At 37.7% G+C, this 21,343-nt stretch overlaps 2 protein-coding genes and 1 non-coding gene across 9 annotated transcripts; all 3 read left to right on the top strand.

Annotated features, from left to right (window-relative positions):
* The first annotated feature begins 2,213 nt into the window (after positions 1-2,213).
* On the top strand, positions 2,214-9,170 carry LOC135585635 (uncharacterized). 4 transcript variants are annotated; one of them, XR_672022.3, is made up of 10 exons: positions 2,214-2,468; positions 2,606-2,690; positions 2,914-2,955; positions 3,227-3,395; positions 5,062-5,114; positions 5,275-5,505; positions 6,073-6,119; positions 7,581-7,720; positions 8,039-8,113; positions 8,733-9,170. XR_672022.3 is itself a non-coding variant. In XM_065155086.1 (8 exons), exons 1-8 carry the CDS (start codon positions 2,227-2,229, stop codon positions 7,633-7,635), a joined length of 924 nt encoding a protein of 307 aa, XP_065011158.1. In that variant the 5' UTR covers positions 2,214-2,226; the 3' UTR covers positions 7,636-9,170. The 4 variants fall into 4 exon arrangements, 1 of the variants encoding a protein (XP_065011158.1); XR_010497368.1 differs by having other exon boundaries at positions 7,581-7,919; XR_010497367.1 differs by having other exon boundaries at positions 7,581-8,113.
* Positions 9,171-9,840: 670 nt separating this feature from the next.
* On the top strand, positions 9,841-19,959 carry LOC135580966 (uncharacterized). 4 transcript variants are annotated; one of them, XM_065156502.1, is made up of 9 exons: positions 9,841-10,089; positions 12,260-12,440; positions 12,816-15,052; positions 15,172-15,293; positions 15,664-17,787; positions 17,897-17,945; positions 18,030-18,277; positions 18,485-18,592; positions 19,436-19,959. In XM_065156502.1, the coding sequence occupies exons 3-9, from the start codon at positions 12,821-12,823 to the stop codon at positions 19,629-19,631; spliced, it is 5,079 nt and encodes a 1,692-aa protein (XP_065012574.1). In that variant the 5' UTR covers positions 9,841-10,089; positions 12,260-12,440; positions 12,816-12,820; the 3' UTR covers positions 19,632-19,959. The 4 variants fall into 4 exon arrangements, with proteins under 4 accessions (XP_065012574.1, XP_065012576.1, XP_065012575.1 ...); XM_065156504.1 differs by having other exon boundaries at positions 12,260-15,052; positions 15,664-16,367; positions 16,455-17,787; XM_065156503.1 differs by lacking the exon at positions 12,260-12,440.
* An 809-nt stretch (positions 19,960-20,768) lies between these two features.
* On the top strand, positions 20,769-20,841 carry TRNAK-CUU (transfer RNA lysine (anticodon CUU)). The gene has a single exon. It is a non-coding gene; the product is annotated as a tRNA-Lys (tRNA).
* Positions 20,842-21,343: the final 502 nt, after the last annotated feature.

The following is a 21,343-nucleotide window of genomic DNA, read 5'->3' as shown; positions in this document are numbered from 1 at the left end:
ACGGGAGCCCACCATGCACCACTGTTACCTTGCCATCTCTTCCTCGTTTTTCTTGCCAGGAACACCTCTGTGTGTATGTACTATTAGGCCTGCATTTAAGTTGGCAATCAATGCTCGTTTCTGCTTCTACGGATCTGTGATCTTGCAATCCTCGAAATGACATCCTATCATTTCATACACCACGATTCTGATGATGCAGTCACGCAGTACGAACTGCATGAGAGAATTTGATGACATACGTTGACAGTAGCTAACGTTCATGAAGCTGTAAACAATACGCATTAATGTCGACGTTGCATGATTGGCAATAAAAGATACGTTGATATGGATAATAATGTCCATCGTCAACTCTTACCACCTCCTCCTATGGGTGTTCTGGTCACAGCGATTCTATCGTATCTATTCTTATACTCGATACGAGCCTTAAGAGGGAACTAAACGTTATCGACGCCCCCACCACTGTAGATGGGCGACTGAAGCTGGTCTCCTCTCAGTCGCAGATCTCATTTGCCCGCACGCCATGGCATTGGAGGAGGAAAGCAAGTTTCATGAACCCACAGGATAACACTTAAATATACATCGACGTGTGACATCTTCTCATCGGTGCTTCGAAGCTTCTCCCACCGGTTATCGTTTTCCTTCGTCAGTGAACAGCTGAACGCAATGTCTAAACTATTCCTTGCTACAGGACCTCAAGTCGTTGCCACAAGAACTTTTGTCTGTATCGTGCAAGCTGCAATCAACTTGCATATTTATCTTTACTGTCAAGCAAAGTCATGTCCAGGAAACAGTTGCTTCAACAAGAATACATTTAGATCATGTCAATAAAATAATCCTTCTATTAATGTATCATTAGGCAACTTATTAACAACTCGTTTCTGGTCAACATTGTGGTTATATGGTTATGTGAGTGTATATAGATATGTATGCATAGGATTGTCTGAAATATCTTCAAGATAACTCCGAGGTAGATCTAAGATGAAAGTATCATGTTCTCAATATAGATGTATTACGCTCTTGATATGTCATCTGTTTGAAGACTAAGGTTGGGAGAGATTTTTCGACCCAATCTCTCTTGTGCTCAAGTTAGTAATCTGATATTCTTAAATGTTAGTTTGAGTGGTTCAAGAAAAAAGAGAGCTCCATTTCGCTATTTAGAATATGTTTTTTATATATCGAAAGAGAAGAAGAAAGTTTGTGATGACCTTTCTTATCATAAAAGGAAGAGAATGAAGTTTAAGATTATCTTCTTTACCTCATATCCGAGGTGGCTTCGTCAAAATTAAAGTATTATACTCCCGAGGTGGAAATATTATGCTTTCGAGATGCCACATGCATAAAGACTAAGGTCGGAGGAGGTTTCTCGATCTCTTCGATGCTTAAATTAGTAATCCGAAATCCCTAAATTTATGTTTGAGTAATTCAAGAAAAAAAAACTCTCTCATTTTTAGTGTGTTATATATGTTGAATGAGAGAAGGAAGTTTGTGATAACCTTTTTTATAATAAAGGAAGAGAATGAAGTTTAAAATTGTATTCCTTATCATAAATAAAGATTAATTTTTTTATCATAAAAGAAAGAGAAGAAAGTTTATAATTATTTTTCATTTCATAACGAATGAAAAGGAAACTTTGTCATTCTTACCATATTAGATGAGATAATAGTTGATATTATATATATATATATATATATATATATATATATATATATATATATATATATATATATATATATATATATATATAATTTCTTCTCTTATCTTGGTGAATTCATGCCCATCCATGGATATACCTTCATCAACTAAGGATAAACAAAGCGTGTGATAGAGCCAATAAGCTATCATTGCTTTATGGAATGGTACACCAAGCAATATTTGTGCAAACATGAATTGATTCATTCGTCTCACCAACTTAAGGAAGCTGCATTAAGTGAAACGATTCGAAGATGAGAAGCAAAAGTAGCAGTGAACTCGAGGTGGTCGAGATGAAGAAGATGAAGATGATAATAATATTAAACATTGTTCTTGTAGCTTTACTCTTTAGTCTACCCGTGTACTGGTTGGACAGTGAAGTGGGGCACACCCGGCCATTCATCCAGCCTCATTTTGCGGGTAACGTGTTTTTCGTGTCTAAATCGCCTTCCACTCTCCCTCCCTCGTGCGTGCGGGTCGAAGCTATTTATTTGCGAGTTTGAAGATCCGACCCGTTTGTATTGCCCTCGAAGCGGCATGGAAGCCAAAGCGAACGCCGCTGGCACGCCTCTTCCCCCTTCGAAGGTCTCGAGCTCTCGGAACCATAATCCTGGTCTGTCCCCGTCGCCTTCGCCGACGCGGCTATGGCGGCCGGCGGCGCAGAGGAATATAAGGAACCAGTGGTCGAAGCTGCTCTCGAACAAGGATCGGTGGGCCTCCGCGGCGTCGGAGGGGAGGTCGCAGGCTACCTCTCTCGTCAATGCTTATCTTAATCAGAGGTGACGAGAAGATTGTGGTCCTGCTGTTGTATTGTTTTGCTACTGGTGGATTTGCTTTTGCATTTGGTTTTAGGGCACGAATCGACTTTTCATAGTAGGGTTTATTGAGGGTTTTGTTTCAATTGGATGATTGTTAGGTACATGCCGGCGATGGAATTGGGTGTTCTGAAGGATATGCCTGGGATTCGGCAGAAGGCTTGTGACAAATTGGCTCGTAAGCAGGTTCTCTTTCCAAAATATTTGTTTCGTTTTGTCTGAATTGATGTTGATAAGACAACATTTTGATTTTGTTTTCCGAGTTGCGAATTTTTTTTTTTAGAATGAGCTAGTAGGTTATGAGAATCAAAATTTCCATATTTTACTGATATTTCCTTTTCATATCTGATGATGTTATTATTGCATAAAATTGAAGTTGAAGAGTTTTAGTATTTTTCAATTGTTACAGGAAACGTATCGAAAATTGCTGTTATCATCTTACAACGATATGGTATGTATGCTTGCACACTGTTTTCCATTGCTGCAGAAGACAATCAGTAGATTACCTTTGTTGTTGTTCGGATTTTTTCTGTGAACGCTATGTAACAAGCTTCACGGAGAGACTGTGTCTGATAGGTTTCATGTGCATTTTGCTTTTGATTTCTAATTATCATGCATTTTGTCTCTCCTGTTCTTCCTACTACCAATATTAAGACACATAGAATACAGAACCTTTTATTATCAAATTTGCTTCACCTTAAATGTAGTGTAAATGACTTTAGGTACTTGCTGTTGCTGAACTGGTCAAGTCAGCTCGCTCTATGCGTTGTTTCCTTAAAGGACCTATCGCCAGCCCCCTGGCACAATTTTCTGATATTCCAGAGCATGAGAATGATCCTGGAGATGGTGGAGGAATTCCAGTTTTTTCATCTTTTTCAATTACATACTTTGGTACGTTTTTTTGTCCCTGTCAACATCTTAATGCTAAATGGCTAATCAATTGCTATTATGAGGTGGATCTTAGGTTGCTTGTCACTGAAGATCATGATTTACTTCTATGTTTCCTATTATTGCTGCGGTTAGCAGATGAAAAATTCCATTTTTTAGAGGCTGGTGTTAGTTGATATACTTTGGTCCCATTTTTTTTTATCTATAAACCCTGTATATAATTATGCTGTGGTAGATTGCAGAATCATCCTAAATTTATCACTTAATGCCCATAAAGGAGTCTAAAGAATCTAAAGAACTAGTACATGCTTCTATGGTATGCCTAGTGTAGTTCTTTGTTAAAAAGTGTACATTTTGGTGAGAGAAGAGATTGATCATCTCAGTTCATATTTAACTGAATTTCTTTATTTGGCATTCAAGTTTTGTACTGCATAGAATGAAAAACTGAGACAATGATCTAGCAATACTAACATAGATGACAAAAAAAACTTATGTTGAGAATATATTGTCACATGGGGAGTGTGCCAAACTGATCAAGGTATCAATTTGGTAAGTGGACACCATTATAACAAAAAAACTTACGACTATAGGTTGTGGATTAACACAATGGATCTGGTCATACTCTTTAATCATTTTCCAAGTAGAAAACCATGTGATTACATGCTATTGATGCATGTACACCATTCATGCAAACTTGGAAGACAACCATTCTCATGTTTAGCCATTTATGTGAGTTCATATTATAAAGAACATACCTTATTAGCTTAAGTTAGCCTTTTACATTACAGGGAATCCAGCATAGCAACACCCATTTGTCAGGGAGCCATTGCATGTTTGATTCAACCATATTAAACCAGAATATACATCAGAGTTTGCTTTTTTGTCAGGTCCAATTTGTACCTTGGCCTCTGATATTTGTCAGGCCCAATTTATACCTTGGCCTCCGATATAACTTGTCTGGGAGATATTAACACACAAGGAGCGTGCCAAATTAGTTAGGGGTTGTTATATAAACTGGAAATTGTTACAATTTAAAAACTTAAGCAGTTCAGTTATGTGCCTGTTGCCGATGTATCTAACCAATCTTATTTGTTAGCCTTGTCAGACTAATTCCTCTCACATTTCCTAATGATTAATGTTGTGAATTTATAATTGTTTGATTGGTGAATCATAATTCTTCCAACTATAAAAGGTTTGTTACCTTTTTTTTGGATATTTTAGTTGTGGGAATAAATTTCAATCTCCTCTTTGGAAATTCTATCAATGTTTTCATTGCAAATCAAGAAAATATATTCACCTGGTTGTTCGCTAATTAGGCACGATGTTTAAAGGTTTCAAATTTTGTCAACAAACAAATAATGCCCCTACTGATCTTTTAGGAATCATGCCTTGATTGTTGGGATTGTTACAATATCCCTGTTTTTGTGTTTTCAACTTTTGGATGACTCATCTTCAGAGGAAATTTTCATTGTTGATTTGTATTTGTGACACATCATTTTGTTTTTTGTATTCAATCTCTCTTTATTTCGCTACTTTACAGTTACTTAATGATCAGTATGGCTTATCATTATCTTCTTCATCTTTTAGACATGAACACAGTATATGTTGTTGGATTCAAGCTTCTCTTAAACAATATTTTTGATATCTTCTCATATGTGGATACTTGTAGAGAATCTTGCACATGAGCTTGTCAAGATGTTTCTATCAGAGCTAAGTTTGAAGGTATTGATTATATTCCTTAAATTACATGCCAGTTCTTTTCCTGTTGCTTGCATCTCCTTTTAGTAGTAACTTACTTCTGATGCTGGTCTCTTGTCTTTTCCTTTGTGCCTCCATGATATTCCCTCTGGCTGTATCTTGAGTTCTCATTTCACTTGGACAGAGGTTCCTTGTGGTCGAGTTACTGTCGATTAAACATGAGGAAGGTAAAGGACAATTCGATAGATTAAAATGGTCAGATGAGCTATATTCTGGAGAATTTCAAGATCTAACTATTAGTGGTCTGTGCTCTGAGAAAAATGTTGAGCCTTTACTTCCATCGCTAAGAGGTCAGCAACCCTGTGCCTCCCTGACCACACAAGTTGATCATCCTTTGAGCAGTGATGTTTTGCAGGTCAGTTGTTTTATAACAGTTACTCTTAAATATTCTTCCAGTTGTCCTAATATTTTTACAGTTGGTATAATTTCCGTCCATTGCTTGCTAAAGGAAGTGAAAAGAAAGAAAGAAAGAAAAAAAAAACTAGATGCCTGAGTGGTGTTTTGGCCCTTCTTAAGTTCATCTTAGTTGATGACAACATATTGTGGCATTTTCAGATTGTTTCAGCTTACGATGCTCTGAGGTTTCTCTTTAAAATTCAGTAACTTACTAGATTTTATGATTTGTAAAATTTACATCAATTATACTCAATTTTTTGATTCACTGATTTGTATTGGGTCAAATGTTATTTTCTGCTCTATTTTTGTTTGAAGCTGAATGACTTGTTTGAATATCTGGTATCTGGATATATGATTGCAACAAAAAGGAACTAAGGTTTCAAACAGTAGATTGTGACTCTGAGAGTTCAGTTACTGTTGTTTATGTTGAATCTTACTGACAATTTGACCCTTTCAGGAAGTGGTTTTTATGTATATGGACAACAAAATTTTCTTTCTATCTCACAGTTAGTTTGGTTTATTGCAGGTGTACCTAACAACATGGCTTGCTGATGTAAACATTGACACGAATAGGTTTGGAAAACTGAAGCTGATATCTTTCCCAGTTATATATAAATGTTTGTTCTATTAGAAATTAAATTAAGCCCAAAAATATTGTCATGCATACTGGACCTTAATAGCTTGTTTGATGACCATTGGTGCGAGTTTTCAGGATCTTTTAATTTGACAAAAATCAATATTACTCTCTTCATTGTTGGCTGCATCAAAACTGTGTACTTATTAGTTAAATATTTGATTCTTGTGCATGTGTTCCTTTTGAGTATCATCACCATATGTGATCATTATGGTCTCAGCCACTCAGCTATAGAGTACAACTTAAGGATGAGAAATATTCATTGGAAGTTTGAATAGAACTTCAATACAAACTGCCAACCATGACGACCGTCATGCTACCAAGTTTTCCAAATATAAGTTTTGGCTAGTGAGAGATTATCATAAAGCCTTAAGACTAGTTGGCTGTTAGTTTATTGCTGATTAAGCTAAAGCAACCAGGGAGTAATCTTTAATTTTCCTATATTTTTAAAGGGTTCAAAAGAATAGGAAGCAACAGATATTGCTACAGTATCATGTGACATTAACGGCACGAAAAGGTCAAAGAGTAGGTTGTAACCTGCAAAATTCTCTCTTCAGTGATATATACAACAATTTTTTGTTTAAGTTCCTGGAAAGGTATAATTTCAAGAATCTGACTATTCACGACATACATGTATATTGAATATTAGACATTACGGGCATGAATATGGTATTTTTTTAGGTATATATATATATATATATATATAAAACTTTTGTCATCTCTGTTGTGTTAAATGAAACAGTTAAAAGTCAATAAAAAAATAGCTTGATTGTTTTGATGTAATCATAAGTTGTCACTGACTGGATTAATTTTAAGATCCTATGTATGTCTAGTTAACTATGATACAGAAATCAGTTATATGGCAATTGGATGATGATAAGTCTGAACTCTAAGGCCGACCATTTCTCGAATTCATTTATGGCTAAGCATGGGCCACATATTACAACTGAGACTTCAGAATTCTTGGTCACCATTTCTGCTTATAGGTCTAAAGACTTGCACGTTTGTTGTGATCCTCTAGCCTGAATGTTTATTGAATGTATATTGCTATCTTATGATGGGAATTCGGAATGAGGTGAAATATTATGTAACTGCAGTATCTTTCTTAGCAAAATCTTTTTATCACGATATGGTGATACTTTAATACAAGTCATATAAAGAAACTAAAAATTGTCATGCATAAATTAAAGAATTTGCAAAGAAAAAGAACTTTGTTGCACTATGGACGTTGCTATATTTCTATAAAGCTCACAAACATGTAACGCATGCGACTCTCCCTTCTTTTACTTAGATACAGGATAGTTTTGGCTTTTACAGCTTGACTATGTCATGCATCTTTTAATTTGTCACAATTTCATATACTACAGCGCCTTATGTGTTTTCCTTTGTGTGTCCTGCAGAATCAATGACATATTTACTATTGTCGAAGAAGAAACACAGGTCAAACTGTCGTGATGTTTTGAGTGTTCTGAGTGATGAAAGGTTATGAAGAAACATTTGAACTGCGGGGAGGAAGCAAATATGAAGTGTATGCAAACCTGTGAGTCTGATTGTAACATGAAATTTTTCGACATTCACAAGATTTGGATATATATTTAAGACAATTTGTATCAACATTCTTTTGCCTGCTTATCTGTTCTTGATACCAAAGCCAACCAGACCTGTTTGCTTGTGAAAAATATTATTGCTTTTCCCATCATGTTGTAAAACAAGCCTATCCTCAGACAGCATGAACAAAGGTAAAGAAAATTTGTACTGCAGCTTCTGTGTGGTGGCTGCTGCTGCACCAAAACATTTTTAATAAACATTTATAATTCTTAATATTCTAATTAAGTTTATATTATTCATATTTATGCAGGAGAACTTATTGTGGCTCTTAGCTTTGCAGTGGAAAGAGAGTAACCAGAGCAAGATAGACTTGGAGCAATGACAGGTAATATTCTGATCTCAGTTTTATATAGTTGGAATTTGGAGATGAGGGTATCAAACTCTGTGAGCTCCACAACTTAAGCCCCATCCACAAAATAGCTCAGAATAGTATCTTTCATTACCTTTCCATGGACTTGTCAGTCACTTTCCAATCCCTTTGATTCACTTTATGCCCTCATTAAAATTCTATCAACCCCCATCAACGTCACTCATCATTCTTGTGACAGTGTCAACCTCTCAGTCCTCATCATTGGCTGCCGACTCTATAAGAAATTGATTTGTGTCGATTCACTTACTTTTAGAGCTTTGAAATCCCTGTCGTAGAAGGGACAGCAGCCTGAATTGTAGAGTTGGAAATGGTCCAGTCATCATTTGTTTAAGTCTCAAGGTCTATTTTTCCTGTCTCCAGTGTTCTTGCAGTGTACTCTTACTCTTTCTCTCACCCCTCATCATCTCTTGGCATGTGACTCGTGGTCCATGGCATTCCCCTTGCAACACAGTGGAGATGGGGTCAGCGGATATCCTATGCCACGTTATTTTTGCTGTACCCCCTAAGGTTTTCTTAACGTACTGTCACCATACAAGGGTCATAGCATTCCTAATCGCCGTCCTCTTCTTTTAAGGTAATCCAAGAACATTCCCAGGACGGTACGTGATGCGAACAGAGCCAATGCATGCCGTGGCTGCAGGATTCTTGGCGATTGCTTCCTTTTGTCTGCTATCTGGCAGCACTTCCCATGCAGCACTGCAACCTTAACACCGGCACCGTGGCCATGTATTTGAGGCATGTCTTCTTGCGAATCCTCGTCAGGTTGCAGCTTTATAACTGATGTGCCAAACTTTGTCAGCAGGGGAATGCAACATGGCACATGAAGCTGCAACTGGAAACGCATATATATATATATATAGAACACTGTGCCCTCTCTGCTGCTGCAGAAGCTCACCAATCAATGAGCAAGTTTTGATTGATGTTTTGTGTTGTTGCAGCACTTTAGTATCAAGACAACTTCAAGCTCTTGTTAGCTACTATAATTTCCAAGAAGATTCAAAAACTTACTCTCTCTCGATCTCATTTCTTAATTTAATATTATTTTGGCTTTTTTTTTTTTTTTTTGTCAATGCATAGATCTTATATTCTAGTTTGTGTAAGAAAATCTTATACTTAAATATTGGATCAAAAGATAATGCTTGAGAACTGCACCTCACGAACTTAATCGTAGGAATTCACCTGAAAATTTGAGTTTTACTTTTACTCTTTCACTATCTTCCTCAAAGTTAAACAAGAGCCGAAAAAAAAGGAAATGCTTTTGTCGTCTTGTTGCTTAAAAAAGAACACACTTTTTTGTCTGTAGTATACCTACCGGCCCTAACCAACGTGCGCGGTAGTTACCGTAACGTCCGTTACGTTCCCGCCGGCACCAAAATACGAAAAAAGAGAGAAAGGATCCCTTCCCGCCAATCTCCTGATTAAAGCGCTAATTGGACGCTCCGGATCCGCCCACGGTGAAGGATCAGAAAACCAACGGTTGAGATTGGCCGTAATTGGCTCCTGGCCCACTCGTTTAAAGATTAAAAAAAGGCATGGCCCAGCTTCGGCTCTGACACCGAACCAAGAGGTCCGGAATCCGGACCACCAGGTTTCGCTCCGGGCCGCTGGCTTCCTGCTTCCACCCCTTGACATTTTCGCGATTCCCCTCCCTCTCGCTTTCTCTCTCTCTCTCTCTCGTTCTCTTTATCCATACTCCTAAAAAAAAACCCCCTTTTCTCGCATAGAGTAACGAGGAGGGAGTGAAAGTGAGAGAAGAGCGAACGAGGTGATCGCGCTCCCATCCCTCGAAGAACCTTAATCTGAAGCTCCGAATTCGAGCAAGGAGGAACACCTAAAACCCTAGCTCGGCGAGATGGAGTCCCCCCTCCCTGGAAATGTCTCCAGTCTTCCCGCCTGCGTATTGATCCGTTGATCTGCTGCCGTGTGCTGCGGTAGGTGCCGGATTCTTCTCCTTCTGGGTTATGATGCACGGATTTGTTTGGATTCACTGGTAGAGGTTGTCCGCTTGTCCCCAATTTGGAGAGGGACTGCAAGATTTGGTGGGTTTCCACTTTGTGGGAGTCAGGACTTGGTTCGGACTGCGGTAGCTGCAGTCTAGAGTTTTCTTTTAGTTTGGTATTCTGGATTCAGTGTGGTTTAGCTTTTTATTCTCTTTTATATTGTCTGGGGATATTTTGAGCGAGAGCTGGTAGTTGAGAGCTTGTAGTTGGTCTTTCTAGTTTAGGAGTAAATTATGAGCTGGATTTTCGAAATTGGGAGCTTTATTATCATGTTTTGCTTCTCTGAATGTCCAAAGATCCAGCTATTCTGACAATATCGATATATCATCTTGTTGGATTAGTGGGCACAAAAGATGTGTCTAACGTACACTGTTTATGGATAAATGAAGCTTTTTGAACCAGAAAGATGATTGGTGCTTTGGATGAGCATACTGTTAAACTTGAGTTGATTCTTATCTTTCAAATTTGTTCTTTTAGACATACAACTCACTGCATCTTCTTCTGCTTTTCCCCCAATCGGTCTCCCCCTTACATTCCTTAATCCCATAGCTTACATCCTTTGTTAGTGATAATTTCACTTTCTGCCTTTTCTTAATTTTGTTCATGGAAATACTTGTTAACACATCACTCAGGACGCTTTACATCAGTATAGAATTCAGAGATTGATTCAGGAGTTTGTAACATTTTTACCCAAAATAATCCTACAGTCGGCTGCCCTAGAAGCTTGTGACATATATGCTTCCTTGATTCTTTTGCTCCTTCCCCCATATGCTATACTAATTCTTCTCAAGTTGATTAAGTATTTGTCATGGATTTTCTTTTTAATGTCTTCTACACCTTGGCATTCTTTTTGAAACATCTGTTTTTGAAGTGGCACCTAATTGCCTAAGTTTCTTTCTTGGACCTTGTTACTTTCTTTGATTTCTCATAATGTGTGTGTTTATCTTCTGTTGGGAATATTTTCTCTGTATATTTGGTACACTTTGGTCCTTAACTGAAGGTACAACCTTGAGTGGGATGACCTGTTAACTTGCATGGTGTTGTATTTGTGTGATTTGTTCCATCCGATGGCTGGGTCTCCTTGTTTATGGATGCATGTTTTATATTATAACAAATGATTGTTCCTGCTTTGCATTCTGAAAGTATTGAATGTTTTCAATGGCTGTATGAAGAAACAATGACTTCATATGTACAAGGTCATGTACTTCCTGGTATTGGATCATCTTCATCTGAGGAGTCTCACTTGTTTTCATGTAGCTAAGCTCCTGTGGCAGTGGAATGTTATTGCCCGCTTAAATCCTCATTCATCTCCACTGCTTTTTTGTTTTGCCATTGTTCTTTGGGTCATTGTGTTCCATAGTTTGATGCATGATGAGATGTGTATCTTTCATATGATGGTTCTCGATCAATACCAGTGGCAAGTCAAAATTTTATTGGTTCACGTTTTAGTATGGTGCATGTGAGTCCATCTTTTTGAGGAGCTTCATCAATAAGTTTGAGGAGTGAAAAAGAATGTGATTAACCTACACCTTCCATCACCATGAACCATGAAAACTGACATTTGAAACTATCCTTTTTATCTTCGAGAAAACTGTTAGCTCATAGTCAATTACATCCCTAGGTGCTTTATAATTAGGGAAGTGGCAAGAAGCAAAATAGTTATCTGGGAGAAGGGTGAAGGAAGCAGCTTTAACTAGTCCAAATGGAAGCCATATGCTCTCCTTCCCCGAGAAAGCTGGTAATTTTAGTCCTGCTTGGACAGAATAAAAGATGCATTCAAAGTTCTTTTTTTGTTGATTATGATAGTTTGAAATTTCATGACTTTGTTGCCAACTTAATTAGCTTAAGTGCAAAAATTTAGCTTTCGATTTGAGAACAGTGGCATGCATTGTTTCTGAGTTGCTTATTTGTCAGTTATTGGTTATGTTTGAATTCCTGATTTTCATTTCTATATGATTGTATCCATTAATTTTATAGAATTGATTACTCTTTAAGGGTTTATGCATATACAACTCATTGTGATGTTAGGAAATTGCTTTTATTTACCAAGGATATAAATGCATACAATATCACATATTGTTATAACTCTTGGTTACTGCAGGCTGGGTTTTATGCCATGAGTGAAGTCTTGAGAAGGTTCAAGATATATTTGAGAAGGAATACTCACTCTATGGTTATAAGTATCAAGAAGTTGGAAATTGGCTGATTATGTAGAATATGACATGGATAGACCAATGTCTGGGTTCAATGCTGTGAATAAGGTTCCATTGCATGGTTCTCAGGTATATGTCTGAAGAGGAAATCAGTATGGTGCATGATCATAGAATACAGATGTTTGTTGTTGAAGTTTGATTCACGTGATTACTATGCTTGTTTCTTTTTTCTTTTGTGGAGATTTTGAGAAAGAAAAGTAGCTTTGATTGATGAATTTGCAATTTGGTACTAAATCATTTTCAAAGCTATGCTTGAAGCTACTTTGAGACTGGCGTTTGTGTTTTCTGTTTCTGATGTCTATTAAAGTTTCCAAGAAAAGTTGTTGTGTTCCACAATAGATTTCTGGGAATCTGTTAATAGAGTTTCTTGGTAGTTGATTGCTACTTATTAGGAGTAATCTCCCTTTCTCAACATTTCCTCATCCAAGACGGCACATGGTACAGGCAACATGCAGTTGTGGCAACAACAGTTGATGTACAAGCAGTCCCAGGAGCTTCATAGACAGCAGCAACTTCAGCAGCTAGATCAGGGGCCATGGCAATCAAGTCCACTTAGCCAGTTGTCTGGTGTAGCAAATCCTGCAACAGGAAATCAGTTATCTACACCATTACATGAGATGCCCATCAATGATACGTATAACTACATATGGCCGAATAATTTTGTTGGAGGAATATCCAACTTACCTAGTAACACTCAGATGTTTATTGCTGGCAACAGAAACTTGATGCAGCCCAGTTCCTCTGCTGCCATGCAGAATTTTGCAAATGATGTTATTACATCAAATGATCAAAGTCAAGCAATGCAATCTATGGGATTTGTGCCACAAGAGATTAATCAGTCTTTCAATGGCATGCCTATTTCAGGCACTAGCTCTGTAAACCAATATTCACGCTTCCTAGGAATGTCTAATAGTTGCCATGATTTGATGACCAAGGCAAATGCATACGAGGCAGAAAAAGCATCGTACCCATATAGCACTGCTCAAAGTTACCAGCAATCTGCTGCACAAAGTTGCTTACAGGATAAGACTCTGTCTGTGCAGAATTATCCAGGAAAACATATCTTTGGCAGTTCTCTCTTACAGAATCTAGGTAATGATGTTACATCAGGAAACTTTCAACATGCAAACAATATTCGATACAGTGATCAGTTTGATGAATTTCATGGTAGGCAAGAACAAGGTGATTCATCTGGTAATTTACAGGAAAAGCCAGTCTCAGAAGTAGGGAGTTCTAGTGGTGTAGCTAGTCTAGATCCTATAGAACAGAAGATCTTGTTTGGCTCTGATAATGACAACTGGGGATTTTCATTTGGAGGGAGTCTTATCTCTGGCATGGGTGAAGATATACATGGGCATACTTTAGAGAATGATCATTATGGTTCCTTTCCTTCTATCCATAGTGGGAGCTGGAGTGCTCTTATGCAAGAGGCTGTGCAAGCTTCCAGTAGTGACAAGGGGCTCCGAGAAGAGACAAGTGGTTTGTGTTTTCAAAAGACAGAACAAGTGATGGGAAAGCCTTCGGTTCCAATTAATGTCAACGGAAAACAACCGACTGCTTGGGATGATAGCAACCTACAGAGTGTAACTTCTGTAACTTCAAGATCTTTTCCTTTGTTTAATGATGCTAATGCAACTCCAAACTCCTCTACTTCTCCTAGTAATCAGAATTTTTCAGAGTTTGCTCATGAAGAAAATGATAGGATTTTAACTGAGGCTCCCCAAGTGTCCTTCAAGTTGTCCACCCAAGGAGCCAATAACAAAGAGTTCTGTCAGAATCAAGATCAAACCAAACTCGTAGAAGATGGTCTCCTACCTCCAAGACCTTCAAGTAGTGGACTATGGGTTGGGAAGACCATTGAGCAGCATGAGGAGATTCAGTTCAAGTCAAAAGACATAGGGGGTCGTTGGGGTGACCAGCAAAATTTGCCCCTGTCCGATGCTCCTAGTGGCTGGAATTCTAGCTATCCAACGGCATCTAGAAGTAACAAGACTTTGAATTATCAAGAAAACCATGGCAATTTGTGGAAGATTGGTGAAAATCGAGTTTATCTAAATTCTGGATTGCAATCAGTCAAATCTGATATTAGCAGTCCCAAGATAGCCGAGTATTCCTTAGCAAGTAATTATGGTTCTGTTAGGAACCCAAATGCCTTAAAGTTGAACCAGAACAAACAACAACAGGTTACGAACGAACAGAAATCTGTTTTTGGGATACATTTTACCCCTAATACATGTATGAGCTCTGAAGGGAACAAAGATGTAGAAGAAAATCAGAATCAGCCAAGCAGGAGCCCACAAGGATGGGCGACGTCTCTAAATGCCACCTCAGAAGGATTGTGCAATACCCATGAGAATGAAAAAGAGCATGGAAGAGTTGATCCAGGCAAAGGTTATATTGAAGATGCAGCAAAAGAGAGGTCTCTGTGGACTAGTAATGACCAACATCCTTTCATGAGTGGAAGCCAGAAGTCCTCAATTCAGTATGGCGAACATACTGTGGGGTCTAGAATGTTACAGAATTCACTGGGAAAAATGAGGAGAACTGCAGAACCTTCATTCCCACCAAACCACCTATTAAGTTTACAGAACCGATCCAGCTCAAATAGTGAGCAGCCATTTGCCGAAACATCACAGTTTTCTGGTCATATTGTTTGCAGCGATCATATGGACGGATCTAAGGTACCTATAGTTTGTTTGGAGCCATTTTTAATTTTGTACTTTCTTTTCCCCCACTTGTTGATGTTTCCTTATATTGAAACACTCATCCCTGTTCATAAGAATTTTTTTCTAATTTACAGAGGATTGCAGTTGAAACAGGGAATCTTCTGTCCAGAAATACCATACCTGTCTATGCTTCCAGCAGTTCCTTTAATGGATCAACTATTCAATATTCCCAGATAGAAACGATTGCTCAAGCAAGGTACATTTCTGGTTGAGCACCTATTTATTTCCATTACTTTATAATGATCCTTGCCTCCTAGGATCCCCATGCTAGTTCAGTGTGCCATTATCTAAATGGTGCATGCTACAGATTTTGCCTTCTTTGCCACTGTGTTCTGTCTTTTCCAACCAAATGGTCATGGGTTTTTAGAATGCACCTAACTATTTCTTATATTACAGTCGTTGTTGGATCAATCATTACGGAAACATTTGTTGTTGAATTCAAACTGGATTTCTACAAATTCTGTAGAGGCCATTTTCGGTTATTTACCCAACATGTCTGGTTTCAGCATTATAGATCATATGCATTTGGATCTTTCTAATGCTTGAATTTATATAATTTATTGCAGCAAAAATGTGCTTGAGCTTCTTCACAAGGTTGATCAGTCAGGGAATGGAAATTCTGTGAATTCATCTGATATACCTGCACAAGCTGTTGCTGATTTTTCTGTTACACATGCTCACTTTGATGGGTCTTCTAACATAAAGGGAATTGGATTGCAATTGACCCCTCCATCTGTGCCAATGTCTCATAAATCCTTCAGTGATATTAACAGTGCACAATTGGACAATAATGCAGGATATCAGAATCAGGGATGGTCTAATTTTACATCTTCAGCTCGATCTGTTCTTGCCCTTGATGATCCCTCTAAAATAGACAAGTGGGATAAGATGTCCAGCCTACCTGGGCAGAAACTTAATGAACACCCAGAAGCAAATCAGCATTTTAACTACTCAGCCAGTGCTGATTTTCCCTTAGCAGGAAATCAACTGCAGGAGCAGCAGCAACTTCAACAGCAACATAGTTCTAGTGCAAAAGATCACCTGGAGCACCAACAACAACAATGGCAACAACAACACATTTCTAACACAACTTCTCGTGAAGTATTGGATCAGTCTGTCAAATTTTCATTTGGTAACCAAGTGAATGCAAGAGCAATTGTTGAAAGTGCCTCACTCACCGAGCAGCTACATGACTCTAATGATGGAAGTGCATCTGGGAAATCTGTTCAGACATCATTTCCTTCTCTGGTTGGTACATTACCAACCCCGGGTATTGTTTCTGCTGCTGAAAATCATGTACCTGTTGGTTCACGATTTTGCTCAGTGAACACTGATCAAATAAAGCCAACATTTGCAGGCTTTTCTCAAATTACAAATTCCGGTGAGCAACTACCTGTTGTAGAAACGAAATCAGGTTCACAATCTTCATTATCAGGTTTATCTCAGCAAGATGGCTTCTCAAAAATGTTTCACAATGTGTGGACAAGTATATCAGCTCGACAACGTCAAGCTGGTATCAGTCCTCTGCTTACTCCAAATGTACTTCAGTTCATAATAAACCATGATAGAGATACAAGTCCATTGGGCCTGCCTAACGTAGGTGATCAAGTGGACAAGGAAGAAAGTACCCCTGAAGTTGGTTCAAGATCTGTGAATTCGCAAAAGGGAGAAGTAAATCCAGCTCAGGGCAAATCCGTAAATCTGATACAAACTGAGAAGGTGGATGTTATTCCGCAGTCAGAGAATGCATCCCACAGCATAGAAGAATTACTAAAGCCACCTTTAGATGCAGTTCCCAATGTCTCAATTTCATCGTTACTTTGTCTGCAGCAGGAGCAGGATCCACCTCTTAGCTCTCAGGTATTACATGCTCCCCCAGCAAGTATTGTCTCCTCTAGCGGCGATCTTGATATCTCTGGATGCGTTTTAAAGCCTTCAGATATTCAACAACAAAAATACTCGCTACTTAATCAAATACAATCCATGAAGGCTTCTGATTCTCATCTAAACAAGATGACAGGAAACATACCAAGAGGAACTGCTTTTAGTTCCAATACCTCACAGATGAACTTCAATATGGATCAAAGATTTGATCACAGGCAAAATGCAGTCTACAGATTTTCTGCTGATGGTAAAGTTGGAGCAGCTTCTCAGATTTTGTTTCCATCAGATGCTAAAATGCTAAGCTCTGATTCAAGTGACATTAAAGAAAAAAATCCAAGCACATCAATTGCAGGACGGCCTGAACTCCATACTCACACACGTCCCCTTAGTACAAATTCCACAGCGAATGTATTGGGACGTAGTGAGCACACATGGGTTAGCCCTCATATAGCTCCTTTCTGGTCTGAACATTATGGAACCTACAAAAATGGCAGAATGGTTGCTCTATGTGATGCCCAGAGGAGTGGAAAAACTGCCATTCAGCAGCCCTTTGTTCAAAAATTTCCTGCAAGGATGGATGATAGTGATGTAGTGGAACAAAAGCTTGACAGCAGTCATGGTAGTAGCTATGGCCAAGGTACATCAGCCATTAAGACAGATCCCAGTAGATCATCTCCTTTTTTGCTGGCTCAGAACGTCATGGACCATGATATAATTCTAAGATCGAAGAAACGCAAAAGTGAAATTACAGATATGCCATGGCATAAGATCATAACAGTGTGTCCAGAAAGGTCACAAAGCATCAGGTGTTGATGACCTTTTGCTTAATTAGTACCTTATGATTTATAATTTGCTATTCAAAGAATCATCATTTAGTGTTGAATCAGTCAGATAAATTTGCTTTTTCTTCCTCAGGATGACAGAGTTGGATTGGACAATGTCTGCCAATAGATTGATGGAGAAGGTTAGTTTATCTCACCGATCTGGCTGGTATTAATCACTTTTGCATACTATATCTCAAGAGCTCACAAGTGAATTATATGGTTAGATGGATGATGAAGCTGAAACCATGGAAGATGACCTGTTGATGCCTCAATCACGAAGAAGGCTAATCTTGACAACTCAGCTGATGCATCAACTTATTCCAGCTGTACCAGCTATGCTGTTCGAAGGAGAGGCAACTTCAGCCTATGCAAGTGTGACTTATTCTGTCGCTAAGGCAGCCCTCTCAGATGCATGTAGCCTGGTTTCATTTTCAGAAAGCGATTCCCACGTTTTGTTGGGAAATGAAAATATGTAAGCACCCTCCTGAAATTCATCAAGACCTTGTAGTATGATCTCACAATATTAGTTTGTTTTCTCTTACCTATGAAATAAGGATGCAACATTTTACAGTTCTATTGTGATATCTATGTTGTTTGGGTGCTTACTGTCTCATATAATAAATTTTTGAAGTTCGAACTATTGCCCCTAATCATATATCTTTTCCCCACTTAACTCTAGGATTTTTGGGGAGCTTAAGACTTCACAGAAGGTGGAGGACAATACTTTCTCAAGGTTTGCAGAAAATTTCATTGGTAAATCCAAGAAACTCAAAACTGATTTCATAAGGTATGAGTATTATTTTCTTTCCTTTACCTTTAGATGCCTTTTTATATATTATTTGTTTGAAATTATATTTTTCTAGTAGTTTTGCGTTAGTTTCCATTGTATGATCTGATCAGCTGTGTCGATCAAGTGTGATGAGCCAGCTTATGAGCATTGTGGCCTATTATGTTTTCTGAACTTATTGGCAAAGACCAACGGTGTTGATCATGAGATGGAATAGACCCATCCTCAAGTGGTTTAGCATATGTAGGACATTGATCTTGAAAAAATGACTCCTAAGGTGCTATCATGTCAAGGATAGGTTATCAGTATCAAAAGAGAGCTTTAAAGGAATTTCTCGTCTACCTCACGAGACCTAGTTGGATGCAGGCTTTAATGCTGTGACCCAAATGGATTCGTAAAATTCCATAAGATTATTTAGAAAGAGAAATAAATTGCATTATTAGTTCTCTGGTGCAGATTGTTTCTTATTGTAGATTTTCTCTTGAATGCTTGTACCTGAGGAAGAAAAGATAATGCATCTCCCCTGGCATTTTGTTGTGTACCATGTTCTAAGAAACGGTTAAGAAATCTAATGGCATTTTGAGCTGAGTCATTGGCTGGTTATCTGGCTTTGGAGGGCCACATTTCATATAATAATCAAGACACTGCTAAATATTCTGTATGCATTTTTCTCGCTTTACTTCTTGAACCTAGTAATATTAAAAAATTGAATCAGTACGATAGTTGTGAATTTACTGACATTGCAAGTTTTTTTTCTCACAAGCCAAAGTCTCCTTCGTCTAGTTTTTATATTTCTGGCCATTCTTCTGTACTTGATCTTTTCCTTCGACTGATCCAATTCAGGTTGGAGAAGGGGTCTACATTGTTAGATTTACTACTGGAGTGCCAAGAATTGGAGAGGTTCTCCATTCTCAACCATCTGGGCAAGTTTCATGGCAGGACTCATGCTAATGGAGTCGTATTCTTTCCGAAAAGGAACATCACTCCACTTCCAGTGCCTGGAAATCTTCCTGAGGGGGTTCTCTGTCTCTCACTTTAAATCATCGATCGATTGTTTTTTTTTTTTTTTCTTTTTCTTCTTCCTTTCCAAAAGCCTGTGATATCAGTCAATTTTCCTTAATGCTTTTTCAACACCCCCTTCCAACAAAAAATAGAAACGAGAAAAGAAAATACTTCGTTCTTGAACAATGGCATCCTTAAAACATGAACTGAAGGGGGCTGAGTTGTAATCTTGTCATAATGTTTAGACAACAACCTAACAGAGGTGCTGGCTGCTGGAATCAGCATCCATGGTGGTTGTTCATCTTTTTATTAGTCATAGGTCTTTGTATATCAATGAAGATAAAGAAGATTAGGGTGTTGCATCATTATTTTTCCAACAGAGGAGGGTATTAGCACATTTACATACTTCTAATTCAAAAAAGCTGCAAAATTATTCTCCTTTTGTTTCCCTTCATACCCATTACAGGTAAGCCCCAAGTTAAACATGTGATTTTTGCCATCATAACTTAAAACCTTTTCTGGATGATGTTTTAGCAGTTGTTATCTATTGTTTCTATGTCATGTCACTCTAATTCTGCAGATCTAAAGATCTACTCAAGTGCCTGTGTCATTTAAAGGTTCACTTTGGAGCAAGTTGATGCAACAAGTGTGGTAATTTAGAGCAAAATTAGAGCCCATGCCCTCATAACTTTTAGTGATCAGTGATATGCAAATGACTTTGAGACATGTAAATTATAACAGGCCATCTGGTTTTAGGCTTATTGAGTTAATATTAGTATCCCATAGAATTTTATAATCCTCTGATTCTGCTCATAAAATTAAGGAGATTATAAATATAAACTGATATATTATAAAATGCATTATAAATAATCATTTAAATATAATTTTTAAATTAAAAAAATATAAGTAGACAAAGAATATTCTTTCAAAATAGTTGAGATTTAGTTATGTGGGATAAAATATGACTAATTTGAAACCATATTTCCCATTGATTACCACTAATACTCCCAATGTGAATTGTCAAAATACCTGTATTCAATTTAATCCGAGATCTCCGAGCATAGTAGTTTGATCGAGCTATTTCTCATGAAATCATTGGATTGTTTGTGGTAAAGTTGTTTACAATAAATAATATTACTAATATATATATTTATTACCAAAATGACCTTGTTAAGCCCGTCTAGCTCAGTTGGTAGAGCGCAAGGCTCTTAACCTTGTGGTCGTGGGTTCGAGCCCCACGGTGGGCGAATATTTTGCTTGAAATTGTTATTTTAATGTTTCAATTATGGTTAGGCAATTCCCAAAAAATTTCAAGTTTTTATTTTTATTTTTTGGAAGTGTTTTATTTTATTTATTTTTGTAGAGGATCTTTAATTTTATAAAAGGATAAAATTATCTTTAAACTTCATCGCTTGTGTCATTATCACTTCCACTCTTTAATCCTCATTCTTATCTGTCGTAGTCGAAATGTTAACGTCCTATCATAAGACTCTTGTCTATGTCTTTACCCTCAGTATAGAAGTATTATAGTCAACCATTCTAGCTAATTGCATAACATAGACTACCACCACCCATCATCTATTTTCGGTTCATTATGACGATCATTTTGTACTATATATTCTCTCCCTCATTTATCTCTCTTGATAATGATGAAGACAAATAACTATAGAAGATGATACACGAACAAAAATGACGGGACAAAGGAGACAAATGACTTTTAATTTTTAGTATTCTTTTGGTGTTTTATTT

The sequence above is a fragment of the Musa acuminata genome, chromosome BXJ3-6 (assembly GCF_036884655.1).
Source record: "Musa acuminata AAA Group cultivar baxijiao chromosome BXJ3-6, Cavendish_Baxijiao_AAA, whole genome shotgun sequence".
Classification (NCBI taxonomy): domain Eukaryota; kingdom Viridiplantae; phylum Streptophyta; class Magnoliopsida; order Zingiberales; family Musaceae; genus Musa; species Musa acuminata.
The sequence above is the reverse complement of the archived record's forward strand: the minus strand, read 5'-3'. Positions and strand labels throughout refer to the sequence as shown.

Bases quoted from the DNA above. Each gene is read 5' to 3' on its own strand.
- LOC135585635 (XM_065155086.1), top strand. From the start codon at position 2,227: ATGGAAGCCAAAGCGAACGCCGCTGGCACGCCTCTTCCCCCTTCGAAG. The intron at 2,469-2,605 runs GTGACGAGAAGA...GATGATTGTTAG, and splicing joins AATGCTTATCTTAATCAGAG to GTACATGCCGGCGATGGAAT. The intron at 2,691-2,913 runs GTTCTCTTTCCA...CAATTGTTACAG, and splicing joins ACAAATTGGCTCGTAAGCAG to GAAACGTATCGAAAATTGCT.
- LOC135580966 (XM_065156503.1), top strand. From the start codon at position 12,821: ATGCAGTTGTGGCAACAACAGTTGATGTACAAGCAGTCCCAGGAGCTT. The intron at 15,294-15,663 runs GTACATTTCTGG...AATTTATTGCAG, and splicing joins GAAACGATTGCTCAAGCAAG to CAAAAATGTGCTTGAGCTTC. The intron at 18,278-18,484 runs GTAAGCACCCTC...ACTTAACTCTAG, and splicing joins TTGTTGGGAAATGAAAATAT to GATTTTTGGGGAGCTTAAGA.